At 37.8% G+C, this 20585-nt stretch overlaps 1 protein-coding gene and 1 long non-coding RNA gene across 4 annotated transcripts in view; one reads left to right on the top strand and one right to left on the bottom strand.

Annotated features, from left to right (window-relative positions):
• EPHA3 (EPH receptor A3) overlaps positions 1-8717 on the bottom strand; it is a 360076-nt gene extending 351359 nt beyond the window's left edge. For 2 of the 3 annotated variants that reach the window (XM_060640217.3, XM_060640218.3), the window contains exon 1: positions 8437-8717. In XM_060640217.3, the coding sequence (XP_060496200.1) occupies positions 8437-8524 (88 nt within the window). In that variant the 5' untranslated portion in view covers positions 8525-8717. Of the gene's footprint in view, positions 1-1384; positions 1517-8436 lie in introns of those variants that run through there. The other variant, XM_060640219.3, reaches the window with a different exon arrangement.
• On the top strand, positions 908-19421 carry LOC132683822 (uncharacterized). Its single transcript, XR_009612398.3, has 3 exons — positions 908-1174; positions 11426-11559; positions 19160-19421. It is a non-coding gene; the product is annotated as an uncharacterized LOC132683822 (long non-coding RNA).
• The last annotated feature ends 1164 nt before the right edge of the window (positions 19422-20585 follow it).

Raw genomic sequence — 20585 nt, 5'->3', positions numbered from 1 at the left:
ATCTGTGTATGGATTTCCTGACAAAATCCTTACAGCATGAGGAAAAAGGAGTGTTTGAGAGTCCGGAAGGAAAGACAGAGGTAAGAATGTGTTAAGAAAAGGCAACACAGACATTGTTTTTTTTTTTTTTTTTTTCCTATTCCTCTACCACATCAAATTTTCTTTAAATTATTTTCCTAGTGTGTCCCCCACCCATGTAGAGAATCATAACTTCTGAGTGTAAAAACTATGCAGTTTCTAAGTACTCTCTGAAGTACTTTTTTGAAAGCACTTCTTAGCACAATTTTTCACTCTCTTACTCTGGGTATTTCTAAATTATTCTTGCAAAGTCACAGGACGAATTAGCTAGTAACTAGGATTACGGTTGAAAAGCTAGTGCTTTTCCTGAATGGAAGGATGCTTCCCTAATTCATAGGCATCTGTGTACATGAGGAAACATATGAGGTTAAAATCAAAAGACAAAGACAAAAGCGGGTCTGGCTCAGTTACTACGTTATTATGATTCAATTCCTCAATTTCCTCAATTGTAACAATGGAAGATGTCATAATACCTATTTTAGGGCTGTCTTAATGATTAAATGAGGTCCAGCAAACAGTGAATGATAATGTAGGGGAAAATTCTTTCTACTAGCACAACTCTGTACAATTATTATTACAATGTTGGGCATGGCACTGAGGCCATATTTAGTTTCGGAATCCCCTGGATTCAACAATTCTTTTATGAAAAATACTGAAGTTCCAACACAACCACAGAAACATCAGCATCATCCTACTACTAACCTACCTCGATAGCAGTGATCCCAGACACCCTCTCTGGCCCATTCCAGTTTTACTCTTAAAACCGGAAGAGGGAAAATCTCGTTTTAATAAAATGGTGCCAATCAAATATGAGGCGTGTAGGAGAAAACAGACAACTTTTAATCGTGCACCGGGAAGTTTATGGAACACGCCCACTTAACTGCTCTCACAAGGCGCCTAACAGGTGGCATAAGTAGCTTTAAAGAAAATGGGGTGGGGGGGGTGGAGACTCCTCATTTTAGTTTTAGCAACTGAAGAATTGAAGGAAAGAAGGTTGTCTAAAGGACCAACAAATAGCCCAGAGGTCGGATCAAACAACAGCAAGCAGGACGACCGGACGTCTCAGGCGCTCCCGTGTGTCCCAACTGAGCAGCAGGTGGGTACCAGGAGCTTTCCAGCAGGGAGTTCGTTCTAGAAGCCTGCAGAACTGTATCCCCCTCCTCTAGTTGCCACCTGGTGGGTCCCTGAACTCGTAAGGAAAGGAGACCGCGCCACTTCCGGACGCCAAGCTGAAAAGACTGGCTGGTAGCGATGGGCGGGGGACGAAGATCTCCGGTCAAAGTCTATGGTGCGGGTCTGGACGTACCTGGCGGGTCCCGGGCGCCCGCGCTCTCTGGGCGGGCCCGAGCCCCAGGTGAGGAGAATCCGGGCGGTGAGGAGGTCGCCGCCTCTGCGAGCGCCAGCAGCTCCGCGGCAGCAGGCAGAGGGCGCACGTTTACCTCTCGCCCGCCGGGGTCTCCTGCCCGCGCTCATTGCGCGTAACTTGGCGCCCTGGCGCTGCTCGCGTTCACCCGCCGCCCGTCCGAGCGCGCGCGGCCCCGCCGCCGGGCGGAAGTCCGCAGCCGCAGGGGCCCCGCGTGCGCCCGCCGCCCGCCGCCGGCCGGGCCCGCGGGAGGTCCGCGCCGCCTCGCCGCGTTCGGGAAACGGGCTGCGGCCGCCGGGAGCCGAGAAGCTCGCGCACAAAGAACCACCGCTCCCCCTCCCCCAGAGGGCTGGGGCTGGGGGACGCAGACCCAGAGTTGAGTTTCTATGATTTGATCTTGAAATCCGTGCAGAGAGAAAAAGTGATGAATTGTCGGGAGCCCTCGTTTTCCCTCCGCACCCCCGAGCCTGGTCCTGCGGGCGAAATAGTTTACGGTTTCGATGCCCTGGTGGTGGGTGTGGTGGCAGCGAGGAGCGCTTGCTCTTCTCTCGGTTTCCACATTGCTGTCACTACCCCCCGAAGCCCTGCTGCGTCCTAAAATTTCTCAGAGCACACTTCTGACATGTAATCGGTCCTGTATTATCAAATGTAGGAGGTGTAATGCGAAGGAAAAGAAACGCCGTCATCCCCTCCTGTGGCCACCCCAGTCCCTGGCTAAGATTATTCACAACAGTTTGTACAGTGCTGCCACTTGTTTCCCCCCTCCTTCTTCGCCTATTATTCTGACTTCACCATGTTGGTTTGGATTATGTGGATTTTCACCCTTTGCTTTGACTGGAACAGCAGGACGTGGTTTAGAAAATGAAGGGAGGGAGGGGGCTGCACACTCAGGGCTTCCAGTTTAATAACATCACTCCAAGTTGGAGGCTTTATTTGTTGAACTGGTTTTGATTCCACCCACCCTCCACATGCATTTGCCCAGGCATCCAAAGGGGGAAGCATTCTTTGGCATACAGTCTTAAAACTTTCCTGGATAAAATAGTTTCTTCTGGGGGAAAATCAAAAGTTGTGTAAACTTTAGAGGAGAAACAAACAACGCAACCTCCCGCTGCCACCACCCCCCCCCCACCCCCCACGCTTTTTCAGTGTGCAGGTTTTTAGGATTTTAATAAAAATTGATTAGCCAGATGTTTTAAGTGATAAATATTTTCTTTTTAAGCAAAATATTTATATATCAACATTGGTTTTAGAACCTTTGCACGTCTCTACCTCTCCCCATCTTTCTAATCAACTTTTTCGCCTGCAAAGACTTTTTTTTTTTTCTTTGTAATCCACCACACTTTTTATTTCAAAGAAAGCTGATAGGAGGCAAACTAATACTTGCTGACTTTCAGACTTTTCCAAGAGAAAACCTCCTGCCAGATTCCAAGAACTACCTGATACTAGGCGGCTTGTAACAGACCCAAAGAGTAAAATTAAGGGGAGCACATGGTCCCACATCCTGATTCCCACCAGGAGTATCTTCCTAGTTTGATTTGTGGCTTCTAAACCTTTGAATTTTTTAAAAGTCACAACATTACTTTTACTTCTAAAGTTGTTAGGAAAGAATTATCAAAGGTTTCCAAATTTTTGAGAAGCAAATTTCAAGTCCTGGTTTTTGGTATACCTGGATGAATACTATAATGAATGTTTCACACCACCAGTCATCCCTTTATTTGAACAATCTGTGGAAAGCTACTTGTCCACTTTGTAAAAGCCCTGCATTGACCCTCCCTGGTGATAAAATCCAGATCTCTGCAAACAACCCAAAAGGGGACACCTGCATCTGTTTTTCTAAATCTTTTATCAAGCAGGAATTAAAAGAAGAGGTTTATTAAATGTTGTAAAGGAAAAGTGTGTATATTAGAAAATAAAGTGGAGGATCTTGGCAGAAAATGATTTGTAAAACTTAGTGTTCTTCCAAGATACATATATTTCCTCTTACATCTAGTATTTATGCCAAACAAAATCTTTGGAAATGACTAAAATCAAAGGTAACCCACATCACAGATTTCTTAGTAAGTAAATGTAAAAACTTATCGAGTTTTGATGATTTGTAGAAAGTTTTATTAATATTTTCTTGAAGATTTTATGACTTGGAAAAAGTAACTCTCAAGAACAGTCCTTGCTCTTTCCATTTGCGTTGAAGTTAGTAAATCAAATATACTGTGGAAATATGTTTTGCCTTTAAAAATCCTTTGCATATGTAACTGATTATTTGATATTTAAAAATTGCATATATTTTATTTCAGAAAAATTCCAAAGTTTCAGAAACAATTTTAACATTTAGCGATCTTTATAAAGAAAGTTATAGTGAAGTGAAGGTGGTGAAGAACAAATCAGAATTTGAATATTAACGTGCGGATAATATATAAACACGATGAAGAATTTTACCAAACCTTTTCTTTAAAGACAATGTTTCTTTGGAGTCAAGGTGAAACTACTAAATTGTTTACATGAGCAAGTCACAAACCATTATTGTATTCAATTAATTTAAAAAGATCACATGACACTTCCCAACCTCACTAAACCACGTTTAAAAAAATGCCTTTAAGTTTTGATTGTGTACAACATTTTGTTTAAAATTTTTATATTAATTTTCAGTGCTTTTCATTTTTGCTCCCAGTTGTTAGCCTTACAACTTTATATAAATATAACCATGATGTAACACGTGGCAATAGTGTTTTATGTATGTAGTTTCCCTTTTATAGTTCCAGTTGTTTCTGAGTTATAAATATATCCAATTGACTTTAAATCTTAAAACAGGCAGAAAAGCAATATCAACTAGAGTACCAATAATAAAAAAGTATAAAACTGAAATTTTGATAGCTGGTTTGTATTTATAAATCTATTGTTATTGCCAGAATATGTATTATTTAAAAGAAGTTTTAATTGCTCATTTATGACAAGTTTTAGAATGGTGTGATATATGTAACACAAGAGTGAGCAGAATGGGATATTGAAGTGGACATTTTTCTCACTTGGATTATTATTATCAATATTAGTCTTTGGAAAGATAAAGATTCAGAATGAATTAATTTCATGATAGATTTTGAGAGGTTACAAGAAGTTTCTTTCCGGCACAATCAAAATATTATCGTAGCAATTCGGGTTGTCAGTAAAAGCTTAAACAAATTTGCTGATAATCCTGTTAATGACCTAGGTCAAGTGTTAACTGTTGTGGGTTATAAAATAGTGAAATTAAGGTTTCTCCTACCTCCAGGCAAATAGCATAGTTATAACTGTTGGGGGTGGGGGGGTTAGCTATTAGGGGAGCTATTAAATTACAAAAATGTATAATGCATTCAATTATTTAGTCTAGTGTGATGAAATGCTATTAAAAGCAAATGTAAACCCTCTTTAAAAAGAAAAACCTATAAAGATATGACAGCTTAGTACTCTATAAAGATTTCAATCACAATGTATTATTGTTTAAGGATAAGTGTTTATATATGAAAAGTGATGCCAATTTATAGTAATTTTTAAAAAGGTAATAATCCATTATTTAAATGGCTGTCTCAAACATTTGCTTAATATTCAAAAGGAGGCATACAGTGTACATATGCAAATTTTAATTTTAAACTTTGAACAATAGCATAGTCACCTCTAGTACTTGGGAGATTTACATTCAGTGAAATACATTTCATAGATATAGTGTCCCAGACACTCCAATAAAAGTCTCCCAAAATAAGTAGCATATAAATATGCAGATTTAATTTTATCCACTCTTACTTTGAAAACTCTGATTTCCAGTGTAAAGAGCTCTATAGATAAACATTAATCTAATTTACAAATGCTTTTGGACAGAAAAATGACTTAATGCATTATGTACTGATGAATAAGCAGTTCATTCTGCCTCAGACTTCTTCAAATGTAGAAAAGTGTTTAAAGAGAGTACTTTATCCAATGCTAAAGAGATTGATACTTCACTTTATATCAAATTTTAACCATTTTCCAAAGTTATTTTATTTACCATTATTATCATCCATTTGGGATTACAATAGGGAGCAAACATGAACTTTTAAAATAATGCATAGTATAGCAATCCAATTTTGCCATGAGTAGTTGATTTCCTATTGGAAGTCTTCTGTTGGCATGTCATGTAAACAGAGATCTGATAAGATTTTAATAAAGTTCTGTGCAGCGTTAATAAAGTTTCTGTTTAAGTATATAGGCCAATTGTTAAAGTGATCATTGAAATTATGAATAATCTATTACCATTGAGGAGGCCAGTGATAGAAAATATCACCTGGAGTCATTTTCTTGAAAGCATATTAGAAAGTTATTTGTAACTGGATTAATAAAAGGCAAGTTCAGATTAAACTTTTTCTAAGTTTTTAAAAAATTGCTTTATCAGAGACCCATGGCATTTTAATATTGCAATTTAATTATCAAATCTCAAATTAAAAAAAAATCACACAGGGGCAAGCAATTAACTCAATGGCTTCTGTTTGTTCCCTTTTAGTTCTATCATGCCTAACTCCATAGAAGACTGTGAAATAAATTCTAGTAAATTTTACTAGTAAATTTCTAGTAAATGTACAGTAAGTATACTTTTTAGCATAGTATTTTAAATGCAACCTAGTATTTTATATGTCCATTCTCAAAACTTGTATCAGAAAGCTATATTAGTGAGATTCATTTTATCATTATTATGATATATGAATTTTCAGAAGCATGACTTTCTATTCAAATGACATTGTTAGAAGAATTGCATGGAAATCTTGGCACATACTTGGGGTTTTCACTTTTCATGTTGTTCATCTCAACTATTAAGACCTAAGCTATTACATTAATATTTAAAACTACACTCAAATATTTCTCAAGGTAAATCATTCATTTTAAATTTTGTTCCAGAGCTTCCCTTCATGACCTCAGGAGGGAAAGGAGACACTATCCATAGGACATGATCTGGAAAGAATAATCCCATGAACAATGGATAAACTTTTATCCAAACAAATTAAATGTAATTGTGTCAGTTTTCTGCATCTATTTCCCTTTCTACATACATCCCTGCCAGCATAATATTATATACATTATATATTGAAACATATACAAGGTGTGGCTTAAAGACAATTTACATTTGATTATTCCTGTTTCATTAAATTAGTATTCATTAATTTTATATAAGCATGAATAAGTTTAAATAAAGGATCTTTTTTTCCTCTTGCAATTTACTGAAAGGTTATGTTTTCAACAAAAATACTCACTCTCAGCTCTATCCCTGTGCATTATTAATTCAGCAAAATCCATTATCTAAATAGTTTATAAATATTCCATCTGGAGAAATACAATTATCATAGCAATACGGGAATAACATTACTATACTTCTAGTTATTGTCAATTCTTTAATATCTTCAAAAATTAAGGAGATTAAACAAACACTAATTTTAACTTACTAATATGTTACTCATTATACAAATGATTACTCCTGCCTTTCATTCAATGAAAAATTATTGACCATTACTTTCCAATAAAGATTTTAATTTGATTTGTAAAAAAAAAAAAAAAAAAAAAAAGTCACTTCTAGGTTATCAGATGATTTTCTTGATCCTTATATTTTAGAATTTTCACTTTCCCAGTTAAAAAAAGACACAGAAAAATTTAATGAAATCTGCCAAATTGATAAAGACAGTCACTAAGGAAAGAACAAAATTAAACTGCTCTATTAGCAATGAAAGTAGGTCAGTAAATATGAGAGGCAGTGTTCAGATTCAATGAAAAGTTTCTAAACATTTTGAGTATTTACTTGTCTTTTTAAAATAATGCATACAACATACAACAGCATTGGCTTGATATATTTTTAGTGGCATAGTATATAGTGAAGGATTTCACATCAATTTCTCAGTATTACTAAACTGCAAAACAGGTTGCTAAACGTTACTGTTATAAGTTCAAAATGATTAAGAGGCAAAGTTGTAAGTGTTGCTTTAAAGCAATCAATTATTTAGAGAACTTTGTCTTAAGAGTCAGTGATTGTATTCACAAATCATTAGGAATAGATCACAAAAGGTATACATGAAAAAAGCAATGTATCTATCAAATACACAATCTTATAGGAAACATTGGTGTCCTCAATGTAACATTTGCACTTTAGTCCATTGAAAAGGGATGAATGCCCATTAGGAAGAAAATAAATAACCCAACATCAGGAAATGCCATTTGCTGCATATGGACATTATTTCTCTAATTTTCCATTCAGTTATTTACTATACCTACCCAAGAGCTTTTCACTATTCATCAAGTACATTCCCTTAGTCGTATATAAACCCTTAAACAAAGAGAATCCAATCTAAGCTTATTGTAATTCCTGCAAATATTACTTATGTTAATGTGGCATATGCTGCTCATTAGAACCTGTACCATAGAGCAAACCATCGCCTGGCGGGATACACATCACTTCAATAAGGCTATTGCAATATAAACACACACACACACACACACACACACACACACACACACACACACCATCAGCTTCAACAAACTCTGATTTCCCTTTAGTCCATTCATAAATGCCATGATCCTAAGTAGAAACAACCTGTCATTACCTTTGAACATACTAAAGAATCTAGCGAGGAGGGTTGGGTTTTCTTTTAAACTTCTCAGAGTACTACATGGTCATAATTAGAAAATAAAATACTGCCACGGCTATTTGGCAATTAGCATCGTGGGTTGTAAAACTGGAGGATGTTTCTTTCTTTCTGCTTAAAATTAGCCAACAAGGTAATTGCTTGAATTGGTATCAGATTAAAAACACATTTTAGGTTTAGGCAATCCAAAATTCTCTCTTAAAGTCTTTTAGAAGACACCGGAAAATAAAAGCACATCTTTAGTTTACTCTCAGAGCAAACTGCTTTATTCTGAGGCACCTTAACGACCTAAAAAGGTTTCAGGGAGAACGTGCTTTGAAGAGCGTTAGCTCTGCGGGGCAGGGCAGTTTGCTCTACCTGGCTTACCTTCATTGGAAGGTTGGAGAATCAGTTCCCCAAAGCAATGGAGAGCGGAGCAGCTGAGAAGGAGGAGGATGGAGAGGTGACAATCCATGTTGCTGGTGCAGAGGGCAGTGAGAGGAGCATATCTCCATGAAGCATGCCACTGATGTGAGGGGGAGCGCTCTGATTGCTGGAGAAGTTACCATGCTCCGCTCGCAGGCTGATGTCAAGTTTGACACTGGAGATAAGGAGGAGTCTGGCTGCCTTTCCTCGAACCTCGCTCAGGGACTTCCCTGGGTCCTAGTGCCGTCGGAAGTAAGCGCTGTAGGGGAAGGAACAGCCCGCCGAGGCTCGCAAACTGCTCTGAAGCACTGAACTGGGGAGCTAGGGGTGGGGCTGGGGGGCGCCGCCAATAGGCAGGAAATCCAGAAGTTGTGATGGGGCAGTGGCAGAAAGCAGTGGAAGGGAGGGAAAAACACCCGCTCCTTATTTTCATTGAAAAGCAGCTATTTTATTGTTTGCTATACATGCTCTGTAGGTTAATTCCCTGAAGAAACCAGAAACCCTGATAGGAATGTCATATGGCAGTGTGAGCGAAAAAGAAACTGAAATGTCAGAAGATGTTTGTAGTAAAAGAGCAGGAGCCTTTCATTTAAAAAAAAAAAATTAAAGATGATTGTGTAATTCAAAGGAAAATTAGGATTATTCCTTTGCTATGTTCAATGTAATCATAACTCTTATGAGTCCTTTGTGGTCCAGAAGGACACTTAGACACACCTCAGATCAGAAAGACTTTTCAGTTCTACACCAAATGGTATCAGGGCTTTCAATAGATTTGGCACAGGGATTTCAGTGTACATTTGTTGTACTTTAGTTTTCCAAACTGGGGCGTAACCTTCACCATGCTAAGGAAGTGAGCAGACCCAGCCCTAGGAGTGGCTGCTGGGCAGCATTTATTCTTTCTGTGCTGTGGGTGTAAATAAGAGTAATACAAATCAAATCTGAAGTCCTTGGCAACACATCACCCCCCCCCCCCCCCACTTCACCATCTATGTTAGGATCTCTGGGATCTGTGAGATAAACATGGCATATTTCACAGTCCCCCATTCAGCTTTTCAGCCACTTGCAATCTGATAATAGCTGGATGTTCTTTTACGTTCCAACTCCAATGGCTAAATCATAGTGTCCTTGCACTTGCTCACTTTACACCACGCTTGCCCATGTCGGGCAATACAATTGCAACCGACTTCAGCTGAATAATTTTGTGATTTATATTTGGAGAGCTCTCTTCACTTATCTTTAAAACATCCCCCGGAAAACGATTACTCAAATATCCTCCTCCTCATCTGTCTTTTGCTATTCCAAACAGAATCCGAGACTTCCATTCTTTGCACAACTCCAGAAAGTAAAGATAGGTGGACAATTTTAAGATCAGTGATGAATTTTAGAGCCCTAGGTTGGGGAATCTAAATCTAAATAAGGGTTTGAAAAGACCTCACCAAAACATAGTCCTTCCACAAACGCTATGTTTTTGATGAGGGAACCCCATTTTCACATGAATTGAAATTCAGGGCCTCTGAAGAGAGCTTGTTGGCTGGGATGGGGGGTTGGGAGGTGGGTAGAGGAAGTGACTGGGAGAGTGGCCCTGCTCGCTTTCTATGTATGCCTTGTTACTTTGTATCTCTAACTTCTTCCCACGTTATGTCACCGGAGGCTGTGGAACCCTCTTCAAGTGCCAAGTCTGTCAGAATTGAAAATACTGACAGATACTGAACAGAGGGCTCAGATAATGGTGACTCTGGCATTTTTTTAAAAGTTGCAGCACAACTCGAGTCTTTCCATAAGGCACTGTTCTATTGTTCTAGGGCTAGATAAAATTTTCCTGAAACTTGAAAGAAAATAAAGTGTTATTTGGAATGACGACTTATAAATATTTTAGAAAAATACGCCCATGTGCTGATAGCCACATACATTGGCTTCCCCTCACACTGCTTCTCTCTTCACAATTAACTACTGTCACTGTGGAAAGAGGCCTTCATGTTTGAGGGAAGCTACGATAGTGTGAAAATACATAAAAAGCAATTATAATGTAATTGCAGGAATATAATATAAACAATGTAAGATCTCTCAATTATAGACTCTCTAAGTCAAGAGACATCAAAGAGTTTCCACAGTCTGAGTGGCATTCTGGATAGATGTATAAAAGAGTGACATCAGCAAACAGAGCGAACATTAAATTTGGCCAAAGATAAGAGCAAAGGCTAGAGGAGAAGGCAGCTATTTCAAGGATGCCCGCATGGAGAAAGTAATACTTGAGGTAGATCTTGTAGGATGATTAGGAGCTCAGTAATTGGAACAGTGGATCAGAAGGCAGTGCAGACAGGCAGGTATAACATAAACAATAATAGTTTCCAAGTAAGGGCAAGAGAATGCAGCTGGCACATAGAGAACATAGAACATGCATAGAACATAGAGAATGTACGATACAAAAAGGGTTAGGATACAAGGAAGTAAGGGTGGGGACAGAGTGCTGGGAGATGTTCTCCAAAAGGCAGACTGGAAACTGTAGAAACTCCTATGCCACATGTCAGTGATTTTACAATGTATCCTAGACAAAGGAGAGACACCAAAAGTATTTCAACAAGTAATAACTTATCCTGTCTGGGTTTCAGGAAGAAATGCTATTGATAGCACAGAGCAGAGTGTCTCCACCTGTGGTATATGGACCACCTGCTATGCAAGTATCTGTAATGCTTTTTAAAACTGCATAACCCAGGGTGCCTGGGTGACTCAGTCGGTTAAGCATCCGATTTCGGCTCAGGTCACGATCTCCCGGTGCGTGAGTTTGAGCCCCTTGTTGGGCTCTGTGCTGACAGCTCAGAGCTTTGATTCTGTGCTTCCCTCTTTCTTTGCCCCTCCTCTGCTCTCTCTCTCTCTCTCTCTCTCAAAAATAAATAAACATTAAAAAAATTTTTAAATAATAAAAAGTGCATATCCCTTCTGCCCACCACAGACTTACTGAACTGAACCTCTGAGGTTGGGACCCAAGAACTGCAACTTGACAAGCTCTTCAGTTGATCCTTGTGGTGATCCTGACATTTGAGAACCACTGCTGAACATGAAAGAGGGAAAATCAGAGTCCAAATGGTGAGATCTGAGGCAATTTTAAAATAAAACTAGGGGTACCTGGGTGGCTCAGTTGGTCGAGCCTCTGACTTCGGCTCAGGTCATGATCAGGTCATGATCAGTTTGTGAGTTAAAGCCCCACATCGGGCTCTCTGCTGTCAGCACAGAGCCTGCTTTGGATTGGATCCTCTCTCTCTCTCTCTCTCTCTCTCTCTCTCTCTTAAAAACAAATAAACATTTAAAAACATAATAATAAAAGTAAAACTAAAGTAACATGGAACTGAAGTACAATCTAACAAAAAGAACGAAAATACAAGATGAAATTAAGATACATGTCTGAGGTCAAACAAACACTATTCCCCAAGGAAAAGCTGAATTTCGGGTTTGAGGAAGAGGGAGATGACAGATATCTGCAATATTTAGTTCACCTGAATACTGAAACTAGTATTTCAGTTCAACAGAATGTGAATGCCGACCACGTAACTGATTGTGTGTTAGACACTGAGGGTAAAAACGTGAAAAAGACCTTGTCCCTGCCCTTTAAATAACTTAGAATCACATGATAGCAAGTGTTACATACAAGTAGAATATTTTCACAGTGCGGGGGAGAAGAGTCCTGAGAAGATGAAAAGAGAGAATAAGCGTCAAAAGCATGCTTTGGGGAGGAAATGACACATACCTCCATTACTGGAGCATAGATTTTGAGGTGGGGTGAGGGGATATGAAGAGAGGAGACAGGAAGAATAGGAAAGCGTAAGGTTATAAAGAATTTTGTGAACTCTTCTAAGGAGCTTGGACTTGAAGGTGGTGTAGAGACCTATTCATTTTGCATTTTAAAAAGATCATTTTGACATACTTAAATCCGGAGAGTAGAATGGAAGCAAAAACACCAATTAGGAGCCAAGAGACCAATTAGGATCCCTCTGCAACAGCATAGCCAATATCATGTGGAGATAGCAGTGGGGCTCTTGAGTCAGACTAACCCTAACAGGGCTCTTGCTCTGTGACCCTTAGTAAAACTCTAATAATAACAGATCCTATTTGATAGGGATGTTGTAAGGATTAGATAAGCTTTACGATGGTAGAGAGAAAGTCTAAGCCTAGTGCCTCACATATTAAAAGCATTCCATACATTTTTTATCTATATCTAGCAGAGAGATCTAGAAGGTCCGATCCTGAGCAGGCTCACAAATATAAGTAGGGGAAATTGGCATAACTTCATAATTATTGATTATAAGAAGTGAAGTGGATACAAGCATCTGGGAGGCCTCTCAATCTGTGGCTTGAGTGAAGAGGCAGTCAGCAATACAAAATCAAAGAAGATTGGCGTGGGTACAACAATTTGTATTTTGGGTGTATTTTACATCAAGTGGCTCGCGGGAAAACCAGGAATAGATGAAAAATTAGGAGACAAAGACCTTCACTGGTGCTGTACCTTTGGGAATAATTTCATTTACAAATAATAACTATTTTAAAAAAAATAAGTAGGTTCCTCCATATAAGCAAAGTGTTGACAGAAGGATCAGTTGGCCAAGGATGAAACCCTAGCATATACCAATATTTAAAAGACAGGCAGAAATAGAGCAGAACAAAGAACCGGAAGAGATTAGCATATTATTAAAACTTTTTAAGAGTTTCACAAAGAATTCATGGTCAACGGTGCCTGCAAGGAACATATTCAATAAGATACTGACTGAAGAATAACAGTTGGATTTGACAGCTGAAGGTTTTGATGACTTGGATGGTAGCAGTTCTAGAGGAGTAATGAGTCTGCTGCACATAGATTGAGCTAAAGGAGTACATGGAAAGAAAGGAAGTAGAAATAGTAAATGTACTACTCTTTCAAGAAAGTAAACTTAGAGGAGAAGGCATGCCTAAATGAGGAAAAAGCAAAGGGTAATGAGAATGTTAAAAAATGGGACGGGCTTGGGGCGCCCGGGTGGCTCAGGGCAGCTCGGTTAAGGGTTCCACATTTTTTTTAATGTTTACTTATGTTTGAGACAGATAGAGACAGAGCATGAATGGGGGAGGGGAAGAGAGAGAGGGAGACACAGAATCCGAAGCAGGCTTCAGGCTCTGAGCTGTCAGCACAGAGCCAGACGCTGGGCTTGAACTCACAAACTGAGAGATCGTGACCTGGGCCGAAATCCCACACTCAACCAACTGAGCCACCCAAGCACCCCAAGGGTTCCACTCTTGATTTCAGCTCAGGTCATGATCTCACGGTTTGTGAGTTCCAGCCCCACATCCCTTGGGCTCTGCACTGACAACGCTGACATGCCTGAGACTATCTTTCTCCTTCTCTCTGCCCTTCCCTCGCTCACACTCTTTCTCCTTCTCTCAAATTAAATAAATAAACATTTTTTTTAAAATGTTAAAAAATGCAAGAGGCTTGTAAGATATCTCTCTTATGTGCTTAGTTGACGAGTGATACAATTATTGATGAGGAATTTCGTGGCTCAAATTGGGGATATGGAGTAAAGGTGAGAAAATAACAGCCTCTGTTTAGGACATGGCAAGATGCAAGGGTAGATATTCAAGCCAGAAGTTAGATAGAAAATAAGAAGCCCAGAAGGGAGGGGAGGTTAGACACTGTAAGTTAAACAATGATTAGTGAATTGGTAGTAGCTTAATCCACTGGAATAGATGAAATTGTCCAGAAAGGTCATAAACAGCAGGGGAGAATCAATTCTGTCAAATAAAATATTCAAAAGGCAGACGGAGGGTGTATAATTATCAGAATTAATTGAGTAGGAGTAAATGTTATAAAAGAAAGGTAAGGAAAGAATGGGTTGGAGATGACAAGAAAAATGAAAATTTCAGGAAAGGAGAGAATCAACAGCAACAACAGTAAGATTTTTTCCCGTTAATGGAAAGACCAAAGGACTGGGAATCCCTACCCAAAAATCACACTTGGAGCTGCAAAATTCTTTAGAGCTTATCATTTTACAGTTAGAGAAAGACTAAAACATTACTGACTTCATTATGTTCCTGCAGTCAAAGGCAACAATAAGGAAAGTGTCTGAGAGCCCTTGCCAGGATGCAAAGAAAACATTAGAAAAAATACTTATGAGGAACTTTATGGGAAAACTTCCATTACCTAAGTGTTTGAGGGTTATTGGAACAGAATAGTCCAAGAAAACTTCACGAAGGGTTGTGATTTTTTGGGACAGTTACTAAATTTTGGACTTGAAAATAGTCACAGTGGGCTGCACAAATCAATTTGCTGTATTTTTACCGATATCCACCGAATTAACATATCTCAAATTTAAACATACAGGTTTATGCAGTCAATATAAAAATTAGCATGCCTGAATTCATTGAAAAATGCTAATTGTAAATTAGAAGGATTTCACTCACTTGTTATAAAGCGTCAAAAGAAAAAGAAAAAAGAAAAAAAAGAGCACATATGTGGCTTGCTAGGATTGACCAATGCTGTTTAAAACATACGCTTACACTCCCTTTTATAACTACCTCTGAAACATTTCTCTACTTTAAAAAACAGACTTTAGTACTACCATTACTTCCTAGTCTTCCATTTCCCTTGCCAAAAACCAGTCAAAACAAGCCAAGAGTTCATCTTAAAATCTAAGGAAAACATCCCAAAGCTCTGAGAAAACTCTGAGCAAGAGCGCAGGGGGCTTGAGGTGGTTGAGGGACAAGGGAGCATTTGGCTGAAGCAGAACCTACATCATTGTCCTTGTAAGCCCATTTTGGGACTTAACCATATATATTTACACACACTTATACATTCATAAACATATATACACTCACATTCACACGTGCACACGCACGAAGGAAATGGTATATTGATGCTCTATCCAGCCAAGTTTTCTAGAGCAGGAGGTCTCAATCTTTAACATACAGAAGATTGGGGAGCTTGCACAAATGCAGACTCTGATTTTGGAAATCAAGCACAGGACCTGAGATTATGCATTCCCTCAAGTTCCTACGCCCTGTCTTCTGCAGGTCTGACAACACTTTGTACGGCAGAGTTCTAGAATACGTAGATCTTGTTTGGAAAATTAGCATAAATATGTGTATATGTATATTTAAATATAAGCAGGAACATATCAAAAAGTCAGATGGTTGGGGCACCTGGGTGGCTCAGTCGGTTAAGCATCCGACTTCAGCTCAGGTCATGATCTCGCGGTCCGTGAGTTCAAGCCCCGTGTCGGGCTCTGTGCTGACGGCTCAGAGCCTGGAGCCTGTTTCAGATTCTGTGTCTCCCTCTTTCTGACCCTCTCTCTTTCATGCTCTGTCTCTCTCTGTCTCAAAAATAAATAAACGTTAAAATTTTTTTTTTAAGTCAGATGGTAAAAATACAGGAATACGTGGCCCAATAGGTTCAACTTCATCTCCCAATAAATTTCAAGATAAACCTAATGCTCCCACAAAGTAGTTAAATGATACTCTAGTATCCTAAATCCCTCTCTTCTTGAAGGTAAGTAGTCAAGACTAATTCACCATTATTGTTAACTCTTAGTTCACTTTTATCTAGATCACTCTTGTAATCATTTTATAATATACCGATCTTCATTGTTATTGAACTGTTTCAAGGGTATGAATTGTCTGCCCAATATTTTAAGTTCTTAAATGACAAAGTAAATATCAAACATTATCTAGAAGAGAGACGACACTGTTCAATCCAATAGTGTATAATAGTCTCTTTCATTTTACTTCAGATATGTTGAATATGTGATAATTACAGTTTGATAATAATTTCTCAACATATGTATTGATGCCAAATTTAAACTATCCGAGGGACTTGCAAAGCTTAACAAGCATAAGAAAACCATTGTAAAAATAAACCCATGACTTAATACGAAATGAATTTGTGTTTACAAGTATTAGGACATTTATCTAAAGATGAAAAAGTAATGTCCCTCATTTTTAATGGATTAATTTTAATTACAAATGAGCATTTTAATTTTCTTGATATACTGATATGTAGTTTGGTAAAACAAGTAATAGAAATATAGTTTATAGATTGAAGAGAATTTTTTAATGATGTCATATATGTGTACATATGTGTGTGTGTCTGTGTGTGTGTGTGTGTGTGTGTGTGTGTAAGTTATAATTATGGCTCAGGTAAAAATGTAAGTGCAACCAGAGCATTTTTTTAACCAAAAGCAAAATTTGATAAAGGGTTATTGACTATTCTGTATAGAAGTATTTTGAGAACACATGGCTTCAATTTTGTTTCTCAAGTATCTTGTAAGCCTGAACATAAAATAGAATTACTCAATACAGAAAAATTAACTGATTATGTGCTTGTCTAACCATAGTCGTCAATTCAGCTGGGAACCGGAAAAATAATCCATATTAAGTCATAGGGATCTTATATTCAACAGTGTCAAACATTTGCGATTTTTCACGGATGCTCTGGTTTCCACAAGTGCCCAAATAACCTCACCTGCTATTCCAATTTGTCTCCTCGACTGTGCTATGGGTCAGTGATCCCTATTATGTCACATCAATACAGTGGTTAAATAATGATAAATAATTTAAAATGTGACAGGTAATCCACATCTTAATGTCAGTCATCTTTACCCCTGCAGTATTTCCCAAATTAAAATGGAAGCTACTTCTGTTTTAAACTCTAGGTTTTTAGATATCCAAACATATTTCTTTAAATTAAAAAATACATATTTTACATATTTATTTGAAGCTCCAAAGAAATTAATTTTAAAACTGAATCAAAGTAAAAGGGATGGCTTCTAAAACATTTAATTACAAATATACTAATGACATACGTTTTCTTCTAGAAAAATAAGAGACCCTCCTCCAGTTCTTAATTATGGCAATGAAAGTATTCAAAATATGCATGTTGTATTCTTATTATTCCAAGGGTACTCACTTAGCCATTTCTATTACTTAGTTGGGGCTTAAATATTCAAGAGTTACTTTTTGAAGCACTCATACAAGTAAAGCCCCAAGTAAAAACGTGAGTCTTTTTTAAATTCACCTTAGAGTACAATAAATTTACAAGTCAAGTTCACATATAGGAAATCTGCCTGTTGGAGGTACGTCACATCGAAACACACGAAGGAGTGATAATCATCTGCCAGCACTCACTTCACTCGATTTCGTGAAAGATTTTTTAGTCAAGCCTCTGGCTTAGGAAATTGCTATAGGTCATGCACTCCACTAGAGGGCTCTGCAGAAGCAGTGGCCACCGCAGCTGAGGATTCAGGTGTTCAGATCAGCTCCTTGACAAAAAAGCAGAGGTCTTCACAGGAATTAGCACAACTTTATTTTTAGGTTTAGTTTGATTAGTTTCCTGATTGGTAGTAATTACGGAGGGTTATGGATGCTTACGTGTGAGTTTTATATGATCATATAACATGCTTTTACTTACTGTATCTGGACCCTATGATGAATTCATCATAACCCTAAAGAATCAAGAAAACAAAGTCTCACATTTAATTTCTGCTCCAAGTAAATCTACTCATTTCTACACTAAAAGATGCTGAGACGAGTGACACAATTTCTTCTTCTTTTTTTAATGTTTATTTAATTTTGAGAAAGAGAGACAGAGCGTGAGTGGAGAAGGAGCAGAGAGGGAGGGAGCCACAGCCTCCAAAGCGGGCTCCAGGCTCTGAGCTGTCAGTACAGAGCCCCATGCGGGGTTCATACTTGTGAACCGTGATATCATGACCTGAGCCAGAGTCGGATGCTTAATCAACTGAGCCATCTATTATTCTTTACCATTCTCTCTTCTATGCAGTTTCCTCATTACATTTCTCCATTAAAATGGATAATGAGAATGCATGTAAGATATACAACATATACAAATTATATGAATTAGTAAAATGTACTGAAAAAACTAAGGGAATATGATAAAAATGACAATGAAACAGGAGCTCCAAAATGGATAGTCATCTGTATGGCGCATATGGCAGACAGAAGATGGGCTCATCTGTAGTATTTATGGTAAAGGTATTGCAGAGAGCAACGACTATAGCAAACGCTGAATAATTTTGTTTTAGCACTTTAAATATAAAGGTTTGCATCTTCAAGAACAGATCAAAATAAAAATGTATAGACCACATGTCCAAATCCTTTTTGGGCAACAATATACCTGATGTTCCTGTGGAATATGTCTAGCTCCCAACAGTAAAAGTGACTCACCCCATCATGATTCTCAAGAGAGACATGATACACTCTTTGAAGGAATATAGAAAATTATTTATTTGTAATTTTTTTGAAGTTTATTTATTTATTTTGAGAGAGAGAGAGAGAGAAGGAAAGAGTGCATGCCCCTGCACAGGCGTGATTTGGAGAGGGGAAGAGAGAGAGGGAGAGAGAGAATCCCAAGCAGGCTCCACACTGCTAGCATGGAGACCTACTCGGGTCTCAAACTCACGGACTGTGAGACCATGACCTGAACTAAAACCAAGAGTCAGAGGCTTAACTGACTGAGCCACCCAGTCACACGGGTACAGGTACAGAAATTCTTGTGGGGATGAGCTTTTTCACTGGAGGAAAACATGCCTAACTTAGAAATATGAACTTTTCTATCTTTACTGTAAAAAACATGAATTATCTATTTTTAATACACTTCAGAGTGAAAGTTGGTACAACCTCCACAATATATAACAATGTCCTTGTTTTACAGTCTTCTAACTTAGAACTATATTCGATGTGGTGGTGGAGACACTTCATTGATGGACTGATATGCCATATCACCATAACTATAACTAAGAAACACCATACTATATTATGACAAGCCTGATGAAGTCCAGAATACTACATTGTTCGAAATAAAATGATGTCTATGAATGCTAAGTAGCCTACAGACCACCTGTAACCAACATTTGAGCCTGCCAAAAGATGAGTTCATCCAAAACACTGTGCAATTAGTAAATAAAATATAAATTCCAGGAGAGCAAAGATTTTGGTCTGTTTTGTTCACTGCTGTCTTCCAAGCATCTAGAATAGTACTGGCACATTGTAGGTCTGCAATCAATATTTTTTGAATGAATGAAAATATAATTCACATTCATGCAATATACTTAAAGTTTTGTTTTTTTATTGTTCTGCTTTGTCCTTTTTTTTGGATTCATTTTATGTCAGACTTCGACATTCTACCTAGTAACTTGATTTGTTAATTTTCCTTTTCAAGTTGTTTAACGTAGCCCAGAAATGAAGGCAGAAGTTACTCACATAGCAGTGAATTAGTAAAACTTATTCTATTCTATTTGAATAAATTAATACATTTGCGTTTTTTAATAGATAATTAGACTAGCAATCATATAATCCCACCCCATTAAAAACATAAACAACTGGATTGACTAGACAATATTAAGGGGTATTTTGAACCATTGAACCCAGAGAGAGAGATCCAGAACAACTTTCTTGAGGCAGCCAATAAATGAACAGCAAAAACCTTTTTCTGTATATTGTTTCAATTTATATAACAATATTTTTGTTAACTTTATTATCATTTGTAATAAATTGATTTTATACAAAGAATTCAAAGTATGATAGAAGCAAGATAAAACTGCCTTTTAGCAAAACAGTGCAGATATTTCAATCTATAAAATTATTCTCTTTATTTTTAGTTTTTAAAATTTCAAATTCTCAAAATACAATGTTTTATTTTGTGGGTTTCCCCCAAAATAGGAAGAAGGGCGTTCTTATAGCTTTAAATTCCCAACAAGTCAAGCCACACAGTCAGAGATCTCTAGGCCTCATGTTTGCATAAACAATAAGAAAATAACTATTAGGTATTAATATTTGAAAAGACTGCTGAAGAAATCAATGATTATTATCCAGTCAAAGTTCAAGTTTTAGACTTCCTCAAAAAAGCCATTTACTGTCCATAAAGTTTAATTTATATTTTAAATGAATTGTACCACATGAAGTGATCTTCATTTTACAGGCATCACTATTTAGCAAAGAAGCAATATTTTTTTTTTATTTGCTAAGTAACTCAGTGTGGAATAGAATACTGGTTTCAAAAGAGGGCCTGATAGGCAGCTATGAGATTTAAAGTTTTTATTTGTCTTCAGGACAAGCATATTAGAGAAAAAGCTAGTGCC

Source organism: Panthera onca, chromosome C2, assembly GCF_046562875.1.
Source record: "Panthera onca isolate mPanOnc1 chromosome C2, mPanOnc1 haplotype 2, whole genome shotgun sequence".
NCBI classification, from domain to species: Eukaryota; Metazoa; Chordata; class Mammalia; order Carnivora; family Felidae; genus Panthera; species Panthera onca.
Note: the sequence above shows the minus strand (reverse complement) of the source record. Positions and strands in the feature narration are given on the sequence as shown.